This window comes from Engraulis encrasicolus, chromosome 1 (assembly GCF_034702125.1).
Source record: "Engraulis encrasicolus isolate BLACKSEA-1 chromosome 1, IST_EnEncr_1.0, whole genome shotgun sequence".
In the NCBI taxonomy this organism is placed as follows: domain Eukaryota; kingdom Metazoa; phylum Chordata; class Actinopteri; order Clupeiformes; family Engraulidae; genus Engraulis; species Engraulis encrasicolus.
Window position 1 is genome coordinate 59,296,814 of NC_085857.1, and position 12,500 is coordinate 59,309,313.

Consider the following 12,500-nt stretch of genomic DNA (forward strand, 5'->3'; position numbering starts at 1 on the left):
AATCTCACACCTGTCAATGATACTGTACCTGTCAATATGTCAAGCTGACACACTGTCAATAGCCACGTTTACATGATTTGTTTAATTCCGAATTAATAATTCCGAATTAAATAGTTCCATCGAGTTTACATTGCATTTTCATTTTATTCCGATTTGTATACTGTTATCATACTGTCATTCTATCGTGTCATATATGGATCAGTGACGTTTCAGTAAGTGCCACTATTGAATGGATTTTTTTTAGTACATTTGTTTAGGTGGACCATTTAAGAAGCATATTCATCGCAGCACATCAACCAACAATTACTAATTAATTCATGGGCATTAGATGCCATTGCGCCACCTGGCGTCTGAGCCCAAAAAACGTCTTTGACCCAAATATTATCATTCAACAGATCCAGCAGAACCAGCTGCACATTATGTGTTGATGGTAAAGGAGGGCTGTCAATCGAGAATAGTTGCTGAAATCGCTTTTGTCTCTTCTGTCGCCAGCGACTCAATACAAAACCATCGGCGGAGTCAAGTTGCTTAAGTCACGTCTGACCTATTCGTGCCATAACACTGTCTCTTTCTCTCTCTCTCTCTCTCTCTGTCTCTCTCTCTCTCTCTCTCTCTCTCTCTCTCTCTCTCTCTCTCTCTCTCTCTCTCTCTCTCTCTCTCTCGCTCTCTTTCAATCTATCAACCATCTCTCTCCTTCTCTTTTGCCCCCCCCCCTCCCCATCTCTATCTCTATCTCTCTCTCTCCCTCCCTCCCTCTCTCTACCCCTATATTCCTTTCTCTCAGACCTGGCGGGCCGCTATTGGTCGGTTGGTCCTGAGGGGGGTGTGGTCTCGTGTGGAGGGGAGGATCCTGACTGGTGGGAGCTGGAGCTGAGGGGGCGTGGCCAGATGGCTGTCAGGACGGCAGACGGACGCTACCTCCACGGCGACCACACGGGTGCGCTAACGGCTAAAGCTAACGCTAACAACACGCCAGCGCTGTGGGAGTACTAACACACACACACACACACACACACACACAAACACACACAGTGTACATGCACCTACCTAACACACACACATACACACCAAACAGGCACACACAAATAATTATCCAAAATATGACTTATAATACTAAAAGCACAAAGGAAACACACACAGACACACAGAGACACACACGGAAACACATACACCTCACACTCATAGACGTGCAATTCCTGCTCATAAAAGTTATTCATACTGTGTAAATAGGCCTTACTGTTACAAAAGCACAACACACACACACACACACACACACACACACACACACACACACACACACACACACACACACACACACACACACACACACACACACACACACACACACACACTATGCTCCTCCTTGCCTTGTATTTCTGTAAGCTTGTTTTCTCCATGGGAGATTCTCTATTATGTGATTGGGCTGCTGATGAAGGCACTCACCAGGGAGAGCACACGATTGTTGGATAGTGTACAGTGGGCAGGATCTCACACTACAGGATAGAGCCCCAATTGGCCAGCGGAGCCCAATCCTGAAAGCTCATTCTTCTAATGGCCAGAGGGATTGATCTAGAGTGGAATATCATTGGCTAGGAGACTTTGCCAAACAGCCAGAAAGGAAGCAGATGATTGGCCGAGAGACTTTGCCAACAGCCAGGAAGGAAGCAGATGATTGGCTGAGAGTAATAATAGATTATTGGTTAGTGCCTTCAGCAGCAGGATTGTGTATTTGTGAAACCAAATAAACACACACACACACACACACACACACACACATACACACACCCACACACACATGCGCGCGCGAATAACCATGAAGCTTGCGTCCGTGGTCTGAAGTGATGGCTGATATGTATAAGCTGATTTGGAGCTACAGTGTTTATTAATAAAGGAAACAGCAACATTTACCAGCGTCTTATAGTTTGTGTGTGTGTGTGTGTGTGTGTGTGTGTGTGTGTGTGTGTGTGTGTGTGTGTGTGTGTGTGTGTGTGTGTGTGTGTGTGTGTGTGTGTGTGTGTGTGTGTGTGTGTGTGTGTGCGTGTGCGTCTGTGTGTGCGTGCACAGTAGAATAAGCTCACAACACCATAAATAAATAATGTAATGATACACTTTTAATCAGTACAATGTTGCATATTATTATTATTACTTCTTTACAATTTAAAGTGCATATTTGTATTATTATTATTAAAGTTAGTTACGTCCATATATTGAATAGGGACAGATACATAGCATGTAGGCTATACGAAGACAAAAAAAATCACAAATTATAGTTAATTTGTTAGTTAGTTAATAGTTATGATATATTGAAGGGACAGCTACATATATTAAATTACTAGTGGTGTCAACAATAATCCATTCGGCGATGCAATGCAATGCGGGGCATGGGCGATCCAATTCAATGCGGCAAGTTCCAGAATCGATGCGGCAATTTTTTTAAGTTTCAATTGAAGAGCTCTTTTCCAAAATGAGATATATCCATTTTATTGAATGTCGGGAAATTGACATTTTTGTATTGGGCATTCCATTGAATTGCATTGCAAAATGCATTTTATAGAGGTTCAAAAAGTAAGTTCTCAAAACATTTGAATGGCAAGAATTCACACATAGATGATAGGACATATTAACAGTCAATTCTAATATTAAAATGCAAAAAGTCAAAAATCCGTGGACTTCCGTGGACATTTCGGGAGCAAATGAATGTTAAATTAAATAAAAGCACTTCAAAGCATTGAAAACTGCAAGACTGATACAGAAAACAGCCAATAAATTGTTGCTCAGTATCTGACAACTTGTATTGCCTCATCATGACTGATGAAACATTTGCTTTGCTTTCAGTAGAAATGTAATGCATTGCAATGCATTGTAGAATGGAATCAGATCGAATAGAATAGAATCGAATCGAATCGAATCGAATCGCTACCTCCCGAATCGAATCGAATCGTGAGGGCAGTGCCAATGCACACCACCACTATAAATTACATTAATAAATTCATAAATTAAAGTTAGTTTGTTTGGTAGTTAGGTCTATATTATCAAATAGGTACAGATACATATCATCAGGCTGCACAACAGAAAGCATTTCCAATGACCGTCCCTAGAAGGGCTTTTAAAATAATATATACGTATATACTGTATAAAGAACATTGTATTATTGTTAAGAGCTGCGTATGCATATAAGCCATTCATTCAATCTAAACGATAGCCAATACACTCTTCAGAGAGAGAGAGAGATAATATATATGAGCAATAGCAATCCGACAATGACTGGCGCACCGGGCGATGCCACTCAAGAGCCCTGCTGGTGAAATTTCAGTTTGGCTGGTAGAAAAGAAAACTAGCCACTTTGAACCATTAGTGTGTGTGTGTGTGTGTGTGTGTGTGTGTGTGTGTGTGTGTGTGTGTGTGTCTGTGTGTCTGTGTCTGTGTGTGTCTGTCTGTGTCTGTGTCTGTGTCTGTGTGTGTGTGTGCGCCTTGTTATTTCCAGCGGTTGATTCGTCTCAGCTGTATGTAAGCCAGTGTGAGACACACGCACGTGATACCCAAGAGAGCAACCAGGTTCTGCCAGAATCCCCACACACTGTAGTCCATATCCTGCGAGTCCATATATGCCTCTCCTGTAATACTGAGAACACAGACACGCACACACACAGATACACCCACACAGACACAGACACAGACACACACACACACACACACACACACACACACACACACACACACATTAGTCCCAGATGGCGTGGTCCATAACCGTATCTCTTTCATTTCGTGAAGTATTCACGAAAAAAAATACTTTAATTTTCGTGGTGCATTCACGTTATTGCCCGTTTTTCGTGGTTGGGCAACGAAACGCTGCCTATTCATTTGAATTGCCCGACTGCTGCCTAGCGACCCACTAGTTTGACGCCCTTTTGGTACCGTCACATGGTAATCAAACATTTCAAACAAGCAATTTAGGGTTAGGGTTAGGTTTAGGGTTAAGGTTAGGGTTAGGTTTAGGGTTAAGTAGGGTTAAGGTTAGGGTTAGGGTTAGGTTTAGGTTTAGGTTTAGGTTTAGGGTTAAGGTTAGGGTTAGGTTTAGGTTTAGGGTCGTATGACATAAGGTGTAAGTACCGAAAGGGTGTCGAATTAGTGAGTCCCGAGTGTATCAGCAGTGTTCTGTCAGCACCCCCTCCCCGCCCCTGCAGACACTTGGATAAACATAGCAGCAGTGGGTCAATTCAAATAAATAGGCAGCGTTTCGTTGCCCAACCACGAAAAACGGGCAATAACGTGAATGCACCACGAAAATGAAAGTTATTTTTTTTCGTGAATAGTTCACGAAATGACAGAGATAGGGCTCTCCATAAAGATGATGAGGAGATGCATGCAAACATGCAAGGTAGAATTGAAATCTACATTTGAAACATACATGGGGGTGGAAGTGTCATGTTATGCACTCACTCAACACACACATACACACACTCTAGTCTAGTCCATTTCCAGTGAGTGCATACGCCTTCTCTGTAATGTGTGTGTGTCAGGGCTTGGCACTGCAACCTGCAACCGGCCAAATGTTGGTAAAACTTGGCTGTGGCTGGTAATAATTTCAGTCTCACTAGCCAATTTGGCAGGTAGATTATTCCATGGTATGACATATCATCATTTGCCTGATTTTCATAGTCTTCAGATCACGTATATCATCATAGCCTTTATTCTGCACTTTGCCCCTTGTGTATCAATTGTTAGTATTTACCATTAAGTTCAAGAAGCTCAGTTACTCAGTTTCTGTTTGTTTGATTTATTTCCTTATAGAAAGCTGTGAACTCGTCTTCTTGCTTTAGTTCATTGTCTTCTGAGGTTAGATATACACTGTCATGATAAAAAAAAATGTGGCGAGTAGAATAGCTGAATGGCTAGTAACTCGGGAAAACCACTAGCCACAGTGGACTGGCCGATCAGCAAAAAAAATGAATGGCTCGTTGGTCAAAACACACTCACAACCCTATGGATGGTCACTCCATCACAGTGTGTGTGTAGGCACTCAATACTCACTTAAATAATTCGCTGATGAAAACCTGGTCTTTCATTTCATTGATTGTCACCGCCTGTAAAACACAGACACACACACACACACACACACACACACACACACACACACACACACACACACACACACACACACGCATGCACGAACGCACACACACACACGCGCGCACGCACCACACACATTCATGGTGTTACTGTCATTCACAAGATGTGACTGCATGAAGTTTAAATCTGATTGGCCAATAATAAAGTAAACAAAATAATAATTAAATAAATAAAGTAAACACTGTGAAGTGGTTGGGCGAGTGAATAACCATGACGGATTTCCCGGGGGATGTCCAGTTTTCTCAAATTGCAACTTTCTACGGTCAGTAATGCCCGAAAGTCCCACAGAATTAGAAAGTCCAAGAAATTAGAATTAGAAACTGACTAGTTAAGTGCACCTGTCCTTTTTTCTGTATTTAGAAATTCCCATCTTAAAACAAAGCATATGTACATCTCATCGAGTACAGCTGATACCTACATATATGCTGAGTGGACACACACGTTCAATCCATGTCTAAGGTACCCTGAGCATAGTACCATGTTGGGCTGCTCTCTTACACCAGTGCGTGTGTGTGTGTGTGTCTGTGTGTGTGTGTGTGTGTGTGTGTGTGTGTGTGTGTGTGTGTGTGTGTGTGTGTGTGTGTCTGTCTGTCTGTCTGTCTGTCTGTCTGTCTGTGTGTGTGTGTGTCTGTCTGTCTGTCTGTCTGTCTGTCTGTCTGTCTGTCTGTCTGTCTGTGTGTGTGTGTGAGATACCTGTAGTCCATATTTGAATATGCTAGCCCATGGTGTGTGTGTGTGTGTGTGTGTGTGTGTGTGTGTGTGTGTGTGTGTGTGTGTGTGTGTGTGTGTGTGTGTGTGTGTGTGTGTGTGTATGCGTGCGTGCATGCGTGTTTGTATGAATGTGTGTGTGCCTTCGTGTGTGAGCGTACCTGTAGTCCGTATTTGAATATGCTAGCCCACTGTATCCACGACAACCAACTCAACATCGAATTCAGATTTACCAGGAAACCACCGAATACCTGAAGGGAGCGAGAGAGACGGAGAGAGAGAGAGAGAGAGGGAGAGAGAGACAGAGATATGTAAAGTAAGGGGATTTAGAGAGAGAGATGGAGAGTATTAAAAATGTTACATGTAATACTGTAGGCTACAAAGCGGATTCCCAAAAAGTTGGGAGGGACACTTTGTATTTTGTGAATAAAATCAAAACGATGGCATTTTCAATACATTCAATATGTTAACAAGGTAGAACATTATGTACAGACAACAAATCAGTTGTTAAAGTCAAGCAGAAGTATTGTTTTGAGGTAATTAATTGATCATTTAAAAGTTGGGACAGGGCCAATAAAATGCTTTTTATATTGGATAAGACTAAACACAACTCAAGGGATGATGCTGAACAGTTAAATACTTTGACTGATGGCATAATTTTATTCAAAAATTAGATATTTTGTTGTGCGAGACATGTTTTCAGCAGCTCAACTGATAGGTATGTTCTTCAACTTGTTTACCTTTTATTATGCTGAATATGTGGCATATCCTGACTGCAAGAAAACAAATTTGTGACCTGTTTACTCTTATGATGGAACCACACTGTTGGAACATAGTAGAGATTGAAATTGGCCACCATTATGGGGCGATATCTAAAGGCGGTGCTCCAAAATATAATGTCTTGATAGCTATGTTTACTGTTTAAAGACTGTATGTGTCATTCAACATTCATTTTAATGCTCTACATGAGTAAGAAGACCCTAACCAAGTCACCTCTGCACCCCCTTACCATCATATATGCTGTCTTTCAGACTGACCACTAAATCAAGCTGAAGTATTCATTTTCTATATAACCTGGAGGGTGCATGACTCCATAATTTTCAAAAAGGATTAAATATTTTCCATTCTGTAATCAGAGGACAGTTTCACATGTCTCCTAGGTTCATAGAATGAGCTTTTCCGCATGCAACACTGTTAAATGTCTGCATCATGTGCATTAATCAAATGTTGTGTATATGGTCATTTTTTCGAGAGCTGTCATTGATGGAGTGTCATAGTTTGCTTATTGACCACGAGTATGTCATGATCTCATAACTCGTGCAATGATTACACAGAACTCTATATTACGGAAATAGGCCTTATATGCCTGCAATTTTGATAATTCAATCTTTTTGTGTAATAGATAAGTAATTAGTCCCCCAAAATCTTTGCTGCTGAGTGCCACAGCCTCTATCTGATGGTATTTTATTTGTGCATTCATGTCGGCAGTCAATATAGTTACTTTTAAAATATTCTTCCTTGTGTAATTTTTAGAATTATCCAACTATTACAACATGTTTTGGCCCTGTCCCAACTTTTTTGAGATTTGTTGCATGGGTCAAATTTTAAATGATCACATAATTACCTCAAAACAAGAATTCTGCTCGACTTTAACAACTGATATGTTGTCTGTACATAACGCTCTACCTTATTAACATATTAGATGTTTTTAAAATGCCAGCATTTTGATTTTATTCACAAAATACAAAGTGTCCCAACTTTTTTGGAATCCGCTTTGTATATCACAGTGTGACAGTGCTTTTAAACAACAACTGTAAGGGACATTTTATTTCTTATTTTTGATGGGTAAAGCATTGTGTGAGTTTAAGTGTGTGTGTGTGTGTGTGTGTGTGTGTGTGTGTGTGTGTGTGTGTGTGTGTGTGTGTGTGTGTGTGTGTGTGTGTGTGTGTGTGTGTGTGTGTGTCCACTACTCACCATCATGAATACGAAGGGCAGTGCGATGAGGATGTTGGCCATTGCAAATGACTGTACTGAGGCACTGACGAGGAAGGCCAATGAACAAGCAGCGAGACTGACCATGGACATGCTCAGAGCAAACAACAGGAATGCTATGAACGCAGGCTTCAGACCTGTACACGCAGGCACACACACACACACACACACACACACACACACACACACACACACACACACACACACACACACACACACACACACACACACACACACACACACACACACACACACACACACACACACACACACACACACACACACACACACACACCATGGACATACTCAGACCGAACAGGAGAAACGCCAGGAAATCAGGCATCTGTAGTGAAATTTTAGTTTCATCTTGGTTTTCCTTTATCTTCTACTAGTCCTATATTATATAATCATTTCATTCTTATCATTTGTATCAGGTGAAGTAGAATAGTAAAAGTTTCCGGTGTGGTGTGTAAGCTTTTCTGTTATGGGTCAGGGGACACTCGTGTGCATCTACTTGGTGTGGTCACAAGCTGCTGAACCAACGAAATGTGTGAAATATCAACCAATAGTTTATGCATTCACAGAATCTCAGTAGCCCAGGTCCCAACCTTTTACTTCAGGGACCCATGTTTTTTCTATTATAAGCTTTGGTGACCCAGCCACGCAAGCTCCCGCACAAGAGGGAGTCACAGGATACCCCCTGTTTCCTGCAAAAACTCATTATTTTATTCCTCAATTTATCTTTGGTCAAATATAGAATAAATGTTTAATGTAGCACTTACTTTTTGATGTTTCTATGCATATATTAGTTAAATGCTTTGCCATTTATTCAACATGAGCTATATATATTTGAAAGGAAAGCCCTTAAATTCAAGAGGGCTCCGCGACCCCCTGTGGATCTTTGGCGACCCATAAGCTGGGTTCCGACCCATAGGTTGGGAACCACTGGCCTAGGTCATGTCCATACGCAGTGTGTCAAAGGACTGCAAACAGTCGGCTTAAATAAAAAGAAAGCAAAGCAGCTATCTGCACTTATAGGCAGTCTGCATATTTAGAGGAGAAGATGCCACTTGAAGAGCAGTATCATTTTGATATTTATGTAAAATATGTCAAAATTGTGTGTGTGTGTGTGTGTGTGTGTGTGTGTGTGTGTGTGTGTGTGTGTGTGTGTGTGTGTGTGTGTGTGTGTGTGTGTGTGTGTGTGTGTGTGTGTGTGTGCGCGTGTGTTACCCATCATGTAGTATGCGATGCAGGAGAAAACGAATATGGGGATGATGCGATTCGGGATGAGATCCACAAAGATCTTAGACAGGAAATACACTGATGTGCGATAGTATCCTCCCGAATTCTCATGCCTGCAAAACACCCACACCCACACCCCCACACCCCCACACACCCACAGATGCACACACCCACACACACACACACACCCACACACACACACACACACACACACACACACACACACACACACACACACACACACACACACACACACACACACACACCTATTACACACACTTTCATTAACGAAGACACCAGTGTGTGCTTGTATGTGTATATGTGTACTGTACTTACAGGAACAGTGCTCTCTCGTTAACAAAGAGTTCCACAGCTGAGAGGTTTCCAAACACCATGTTGATAACCAGGAAGAAAAACGCACCAGTCCTACACACACGCACGCACGCACACACACACAGGCGCATGCACACACAGACACACACACACACACACACACACACACACACACACACACACACACACACACACACACAAAGGGTTGTACGAAAATTGCACCGCTTTTCAACAATTAGACACAAATGATCAATAAATTCTTAAACTGAACAGTAAACAGGGCATTTAGTAATGCACTACGACCATTCTGGTAGCAGCTAATTTACTCTTACTAGGTTAAATTACAGTACAGGCCGAAAGTTCAATCTTAATTGAATACAAAAGCCATCCATGAACTCACTAAAATTGTACAACTAGATATTTAAACTTTCCAACAATTCCACTAAGGCAGGGATTCTTAACCTTTTTGACGTTGAGGCCCATTTTTTCCAGTGCACAGTGTCCCGGGGCCCACAGGCTGTTAATTTAGGCCCTATATTACATTATATTATATTACATTATATTATATTATGTTGTATTATATTATACTATTATATTATATGGTTGTGACGTCATCTGTCGAATGCTCCATTCATTTCAACGGGGCTCCCCAACGTTCGGACGTCTGTTATTTTTCGATAACGGACGGGTTGGTCTATAACAGACCGCTGTCAATGGCAACAAGACTTTTCACTGCTAAAGCGACTTTTCAACAAGACTCTAATCAGCTGCTGTGATAGACAGCACCCGTTGTCCTGGCTACCGCTGTCAATGGCAACAAGACGTTCACTGCTAAAGCACAAGTCAGTGGCTAAAGCGAATGTTTCATATCACTCCGCAGGGGGTCGGTCTTTTGTCACTCTAATCAGCTGCTGTGATAGACAACACCTGTTGTCCTGGCTAGCCTACCTAGCTGTTGCCTAGCGGTGTTCCACAACGGCACTGTTTTGTTTTGCGCAGCAACAATCTTAACATTAAATAGGTCTAAAGCAATGTCCCCGCATGTGTGAATCATTTAAGTATATCCATATAATAAGCGGGTTAACTTTCGGCGAGTCGGTCGCTTTGTGGAATAGCAGCACTTCAGAGAGAACAAGACCCCTCCGCGGAGATTCTCTCTGTCGTGCTGCTATTCCACGGTAGCGACCTTCTCGCCGAACGTTAACCCTTACATATTATATTATATTACATTATTGGGATAATATATATATAATATAATATATAGGCCTATTATACTATGATATAAATTATAAATAAATAGGCAATTAATTAAGTCTTTTATCACAAGGGATAGAACTGTATTAATGTTAGGCTGATATTAATCTCACTCATTTAATTTCACTCCTCAAATTCACTCAGTTTAGCAAGCCAGAGTCCTTCACACATTTGAATGCCTCTCTGACAGCTCAGAGTTTGTGTGACAGCTCTTGACTTGCGATTTGTAATGAATCTGCTGATCGCAAAATCAGGACGCTTTTCTGCTGATGTGAAAACGCAACGTGAAGAGAAAGAGACGTAAAGAGAAGAGAGTATCAAGCAAAATTCGTGAAAGGACTAATGTGTAGACACTTGGACAAGTATAAGGGATAAAGATTCATTAACTGGAATTATTTTGAGTAACCGTTGAACACCTAAGTTCTAACGACTAAAACGTGAGGATATTAGGACACAAAAGATGTCGCCAAATCAGCTGGAAAGCGGTTGGTAATTTCTCTTTTTCCAAATAGCCTACAACGTGTGTTTCCATCTTGTTCTTGATGAATTTCCTACTTCCCCTAGCAAAAAAATCAGTGTTGACAGAGTTGAATTTGGGAAAAGGCTCACACTTTTCTTAATGCGTCGGAAGCATTTGGGCTTAATAACGCTACTTGTCCGTGCAGTCCCGCGGCCCTGTCGGCCCACTTTTGCGAAACTGAAAGTTTTCTGCGGCCCTGGAGGTTGTGCGCACGGCCCAACTTTGGTCCGCGGCCCTATGGTTAAGAAGTGGTTGTTCGCAGTTATTTTGTGTAAAGGTTGTGCTACCAAGTATTAGACCGAGGGTGTCAATACTTCTGTTCCGCCAATTTTTGGAATTTTGTGTAAAATGATCATTCATTTGACTTTTTTTCATTCTCTTTTATGTTTTTTCATTGAGAGACAAACAAATGAAGATATTAATGACAAAGTATTTGTGATTGCAATCATTTCCTAGAAGACATTGAGTACTATCTGACAGAACTGACGGGGTGCCAATACTTTTGGCCAGCACTGTATATGAGCTGTTTCCTTCATTTCATGACTGTGTAGAGAAGCATATTAAACATATTTAAACCATTATATCTTACAAGTATAGGTATTTGATGGCTGGAAAAGTTAACCGCGGGGGAAAATAATAATAATAATAATGATAATAATAATATATATATATATAATTAATATTCAAAAATCGATCTTTGGATGGACGAATCAATAATCAGAAATTAATGTGCGAAATGATTTAAAATCGATTTCCCGATTTTTTTTCAACACAGCTCTAGTGTGTGTGTGTGTGTGTGTGTGTGTGTGTGTGTGTGTGTGTGTGTGTGTGTGTGTGTGTGTGTGTGTGTGTGTGTGTGTGTGTGTGTGTGTGTGTGTGTGTGTGTGTGTGTGCACGTGTGTGTTACCTGTTCTGGAAGGCTTCAGGAAGGGTGTTTGGTATCTGATAGTAGATTAAGCCCACCAGCACAGCAAAGAAAATCTATCAACACACACACACACACACACACACACACACACACACACACACACACACACACACACACACACACACACACACACACACACACACACACACACACACACACACACACACACACACACACAGTATGAAGTTAGCACATTACACAAGTATGGAAACTGATATCTGGACTGATATCTTCACTTCCTTTGTGTTAATGGACTAGGAGTGAGGATATCAAAGTGTTGAAGTGGAAGCATTCAGAATGTGTTACTACGCCTTCCATTACAGTACCATGTCTTTATCTACATTTGTAGATAGAAAATCCCCACGTTTCATTTGGTGCAACTACTTTGGATCG

The 12,500-nt window shown here is 41.4% G+C and overlaps 2 protein-coding genes across 2 annotated transcripts in view; one reads left to right on the plus strand and one right to left on the minus strand.

The window, feature by feature from the left end:
• fscn1b (fascin actin-bundling protein 1b) overlaps positions 1–1,071 on the plus strand; it is a 16,315-nt gene extending 15,244 nt beyond the window's left edge. The window contains exon 9 of the mRNA XM_063211187.1: positions 785–1,071. Coding sequence (XP_063067257.1) covers positions 785–993 — 209 coding nt within the window. The 3' untranslated portion in view covers positions 994–1,071. The remainder of the gene's footprint in view (positions 1–784) is intronic.
• Positions 1,072–3,474: 2,403 nt separating this feature from the next.
• The window catches only part of abcg2b (ATP-binding cassette, sub-family G (WHITE), member 2b), a 23,508-nt gene continuing 14,482 nt past the window's right edge, over positions 3,475–12,500 (minus strand). The window contains exons 10-16 of the mRNA XM_063211197.1: positions 12,087–12,160; positions 9,409–9,498; positions 9,061–9,185; positions 7,813–7,967; positions 6,000–6,089; positions 5,032–5,084; positions 3,475–3,622 (exon numbers count right to left, since the gene is read on the minus strand). Of these exons, the coding sequence (XP_063067267.1) occupies positions 3,475–3,622; positions 5,032–5,084; positions 6,000–6,089; positions 7,813–7,967; positions 9,061–9,185; positions 9,409–9,498; positions 12,087–12,160 (735 nt within the window). The remainder of the gene's footprint in view (positions 3,623–5,031; positions 5,085–5,999; positions 6,090–7,812; positions 7,968–9,060; positions 9,186–9,408; positions 9,499–12,086; positions 12,161–12,500) is intronic.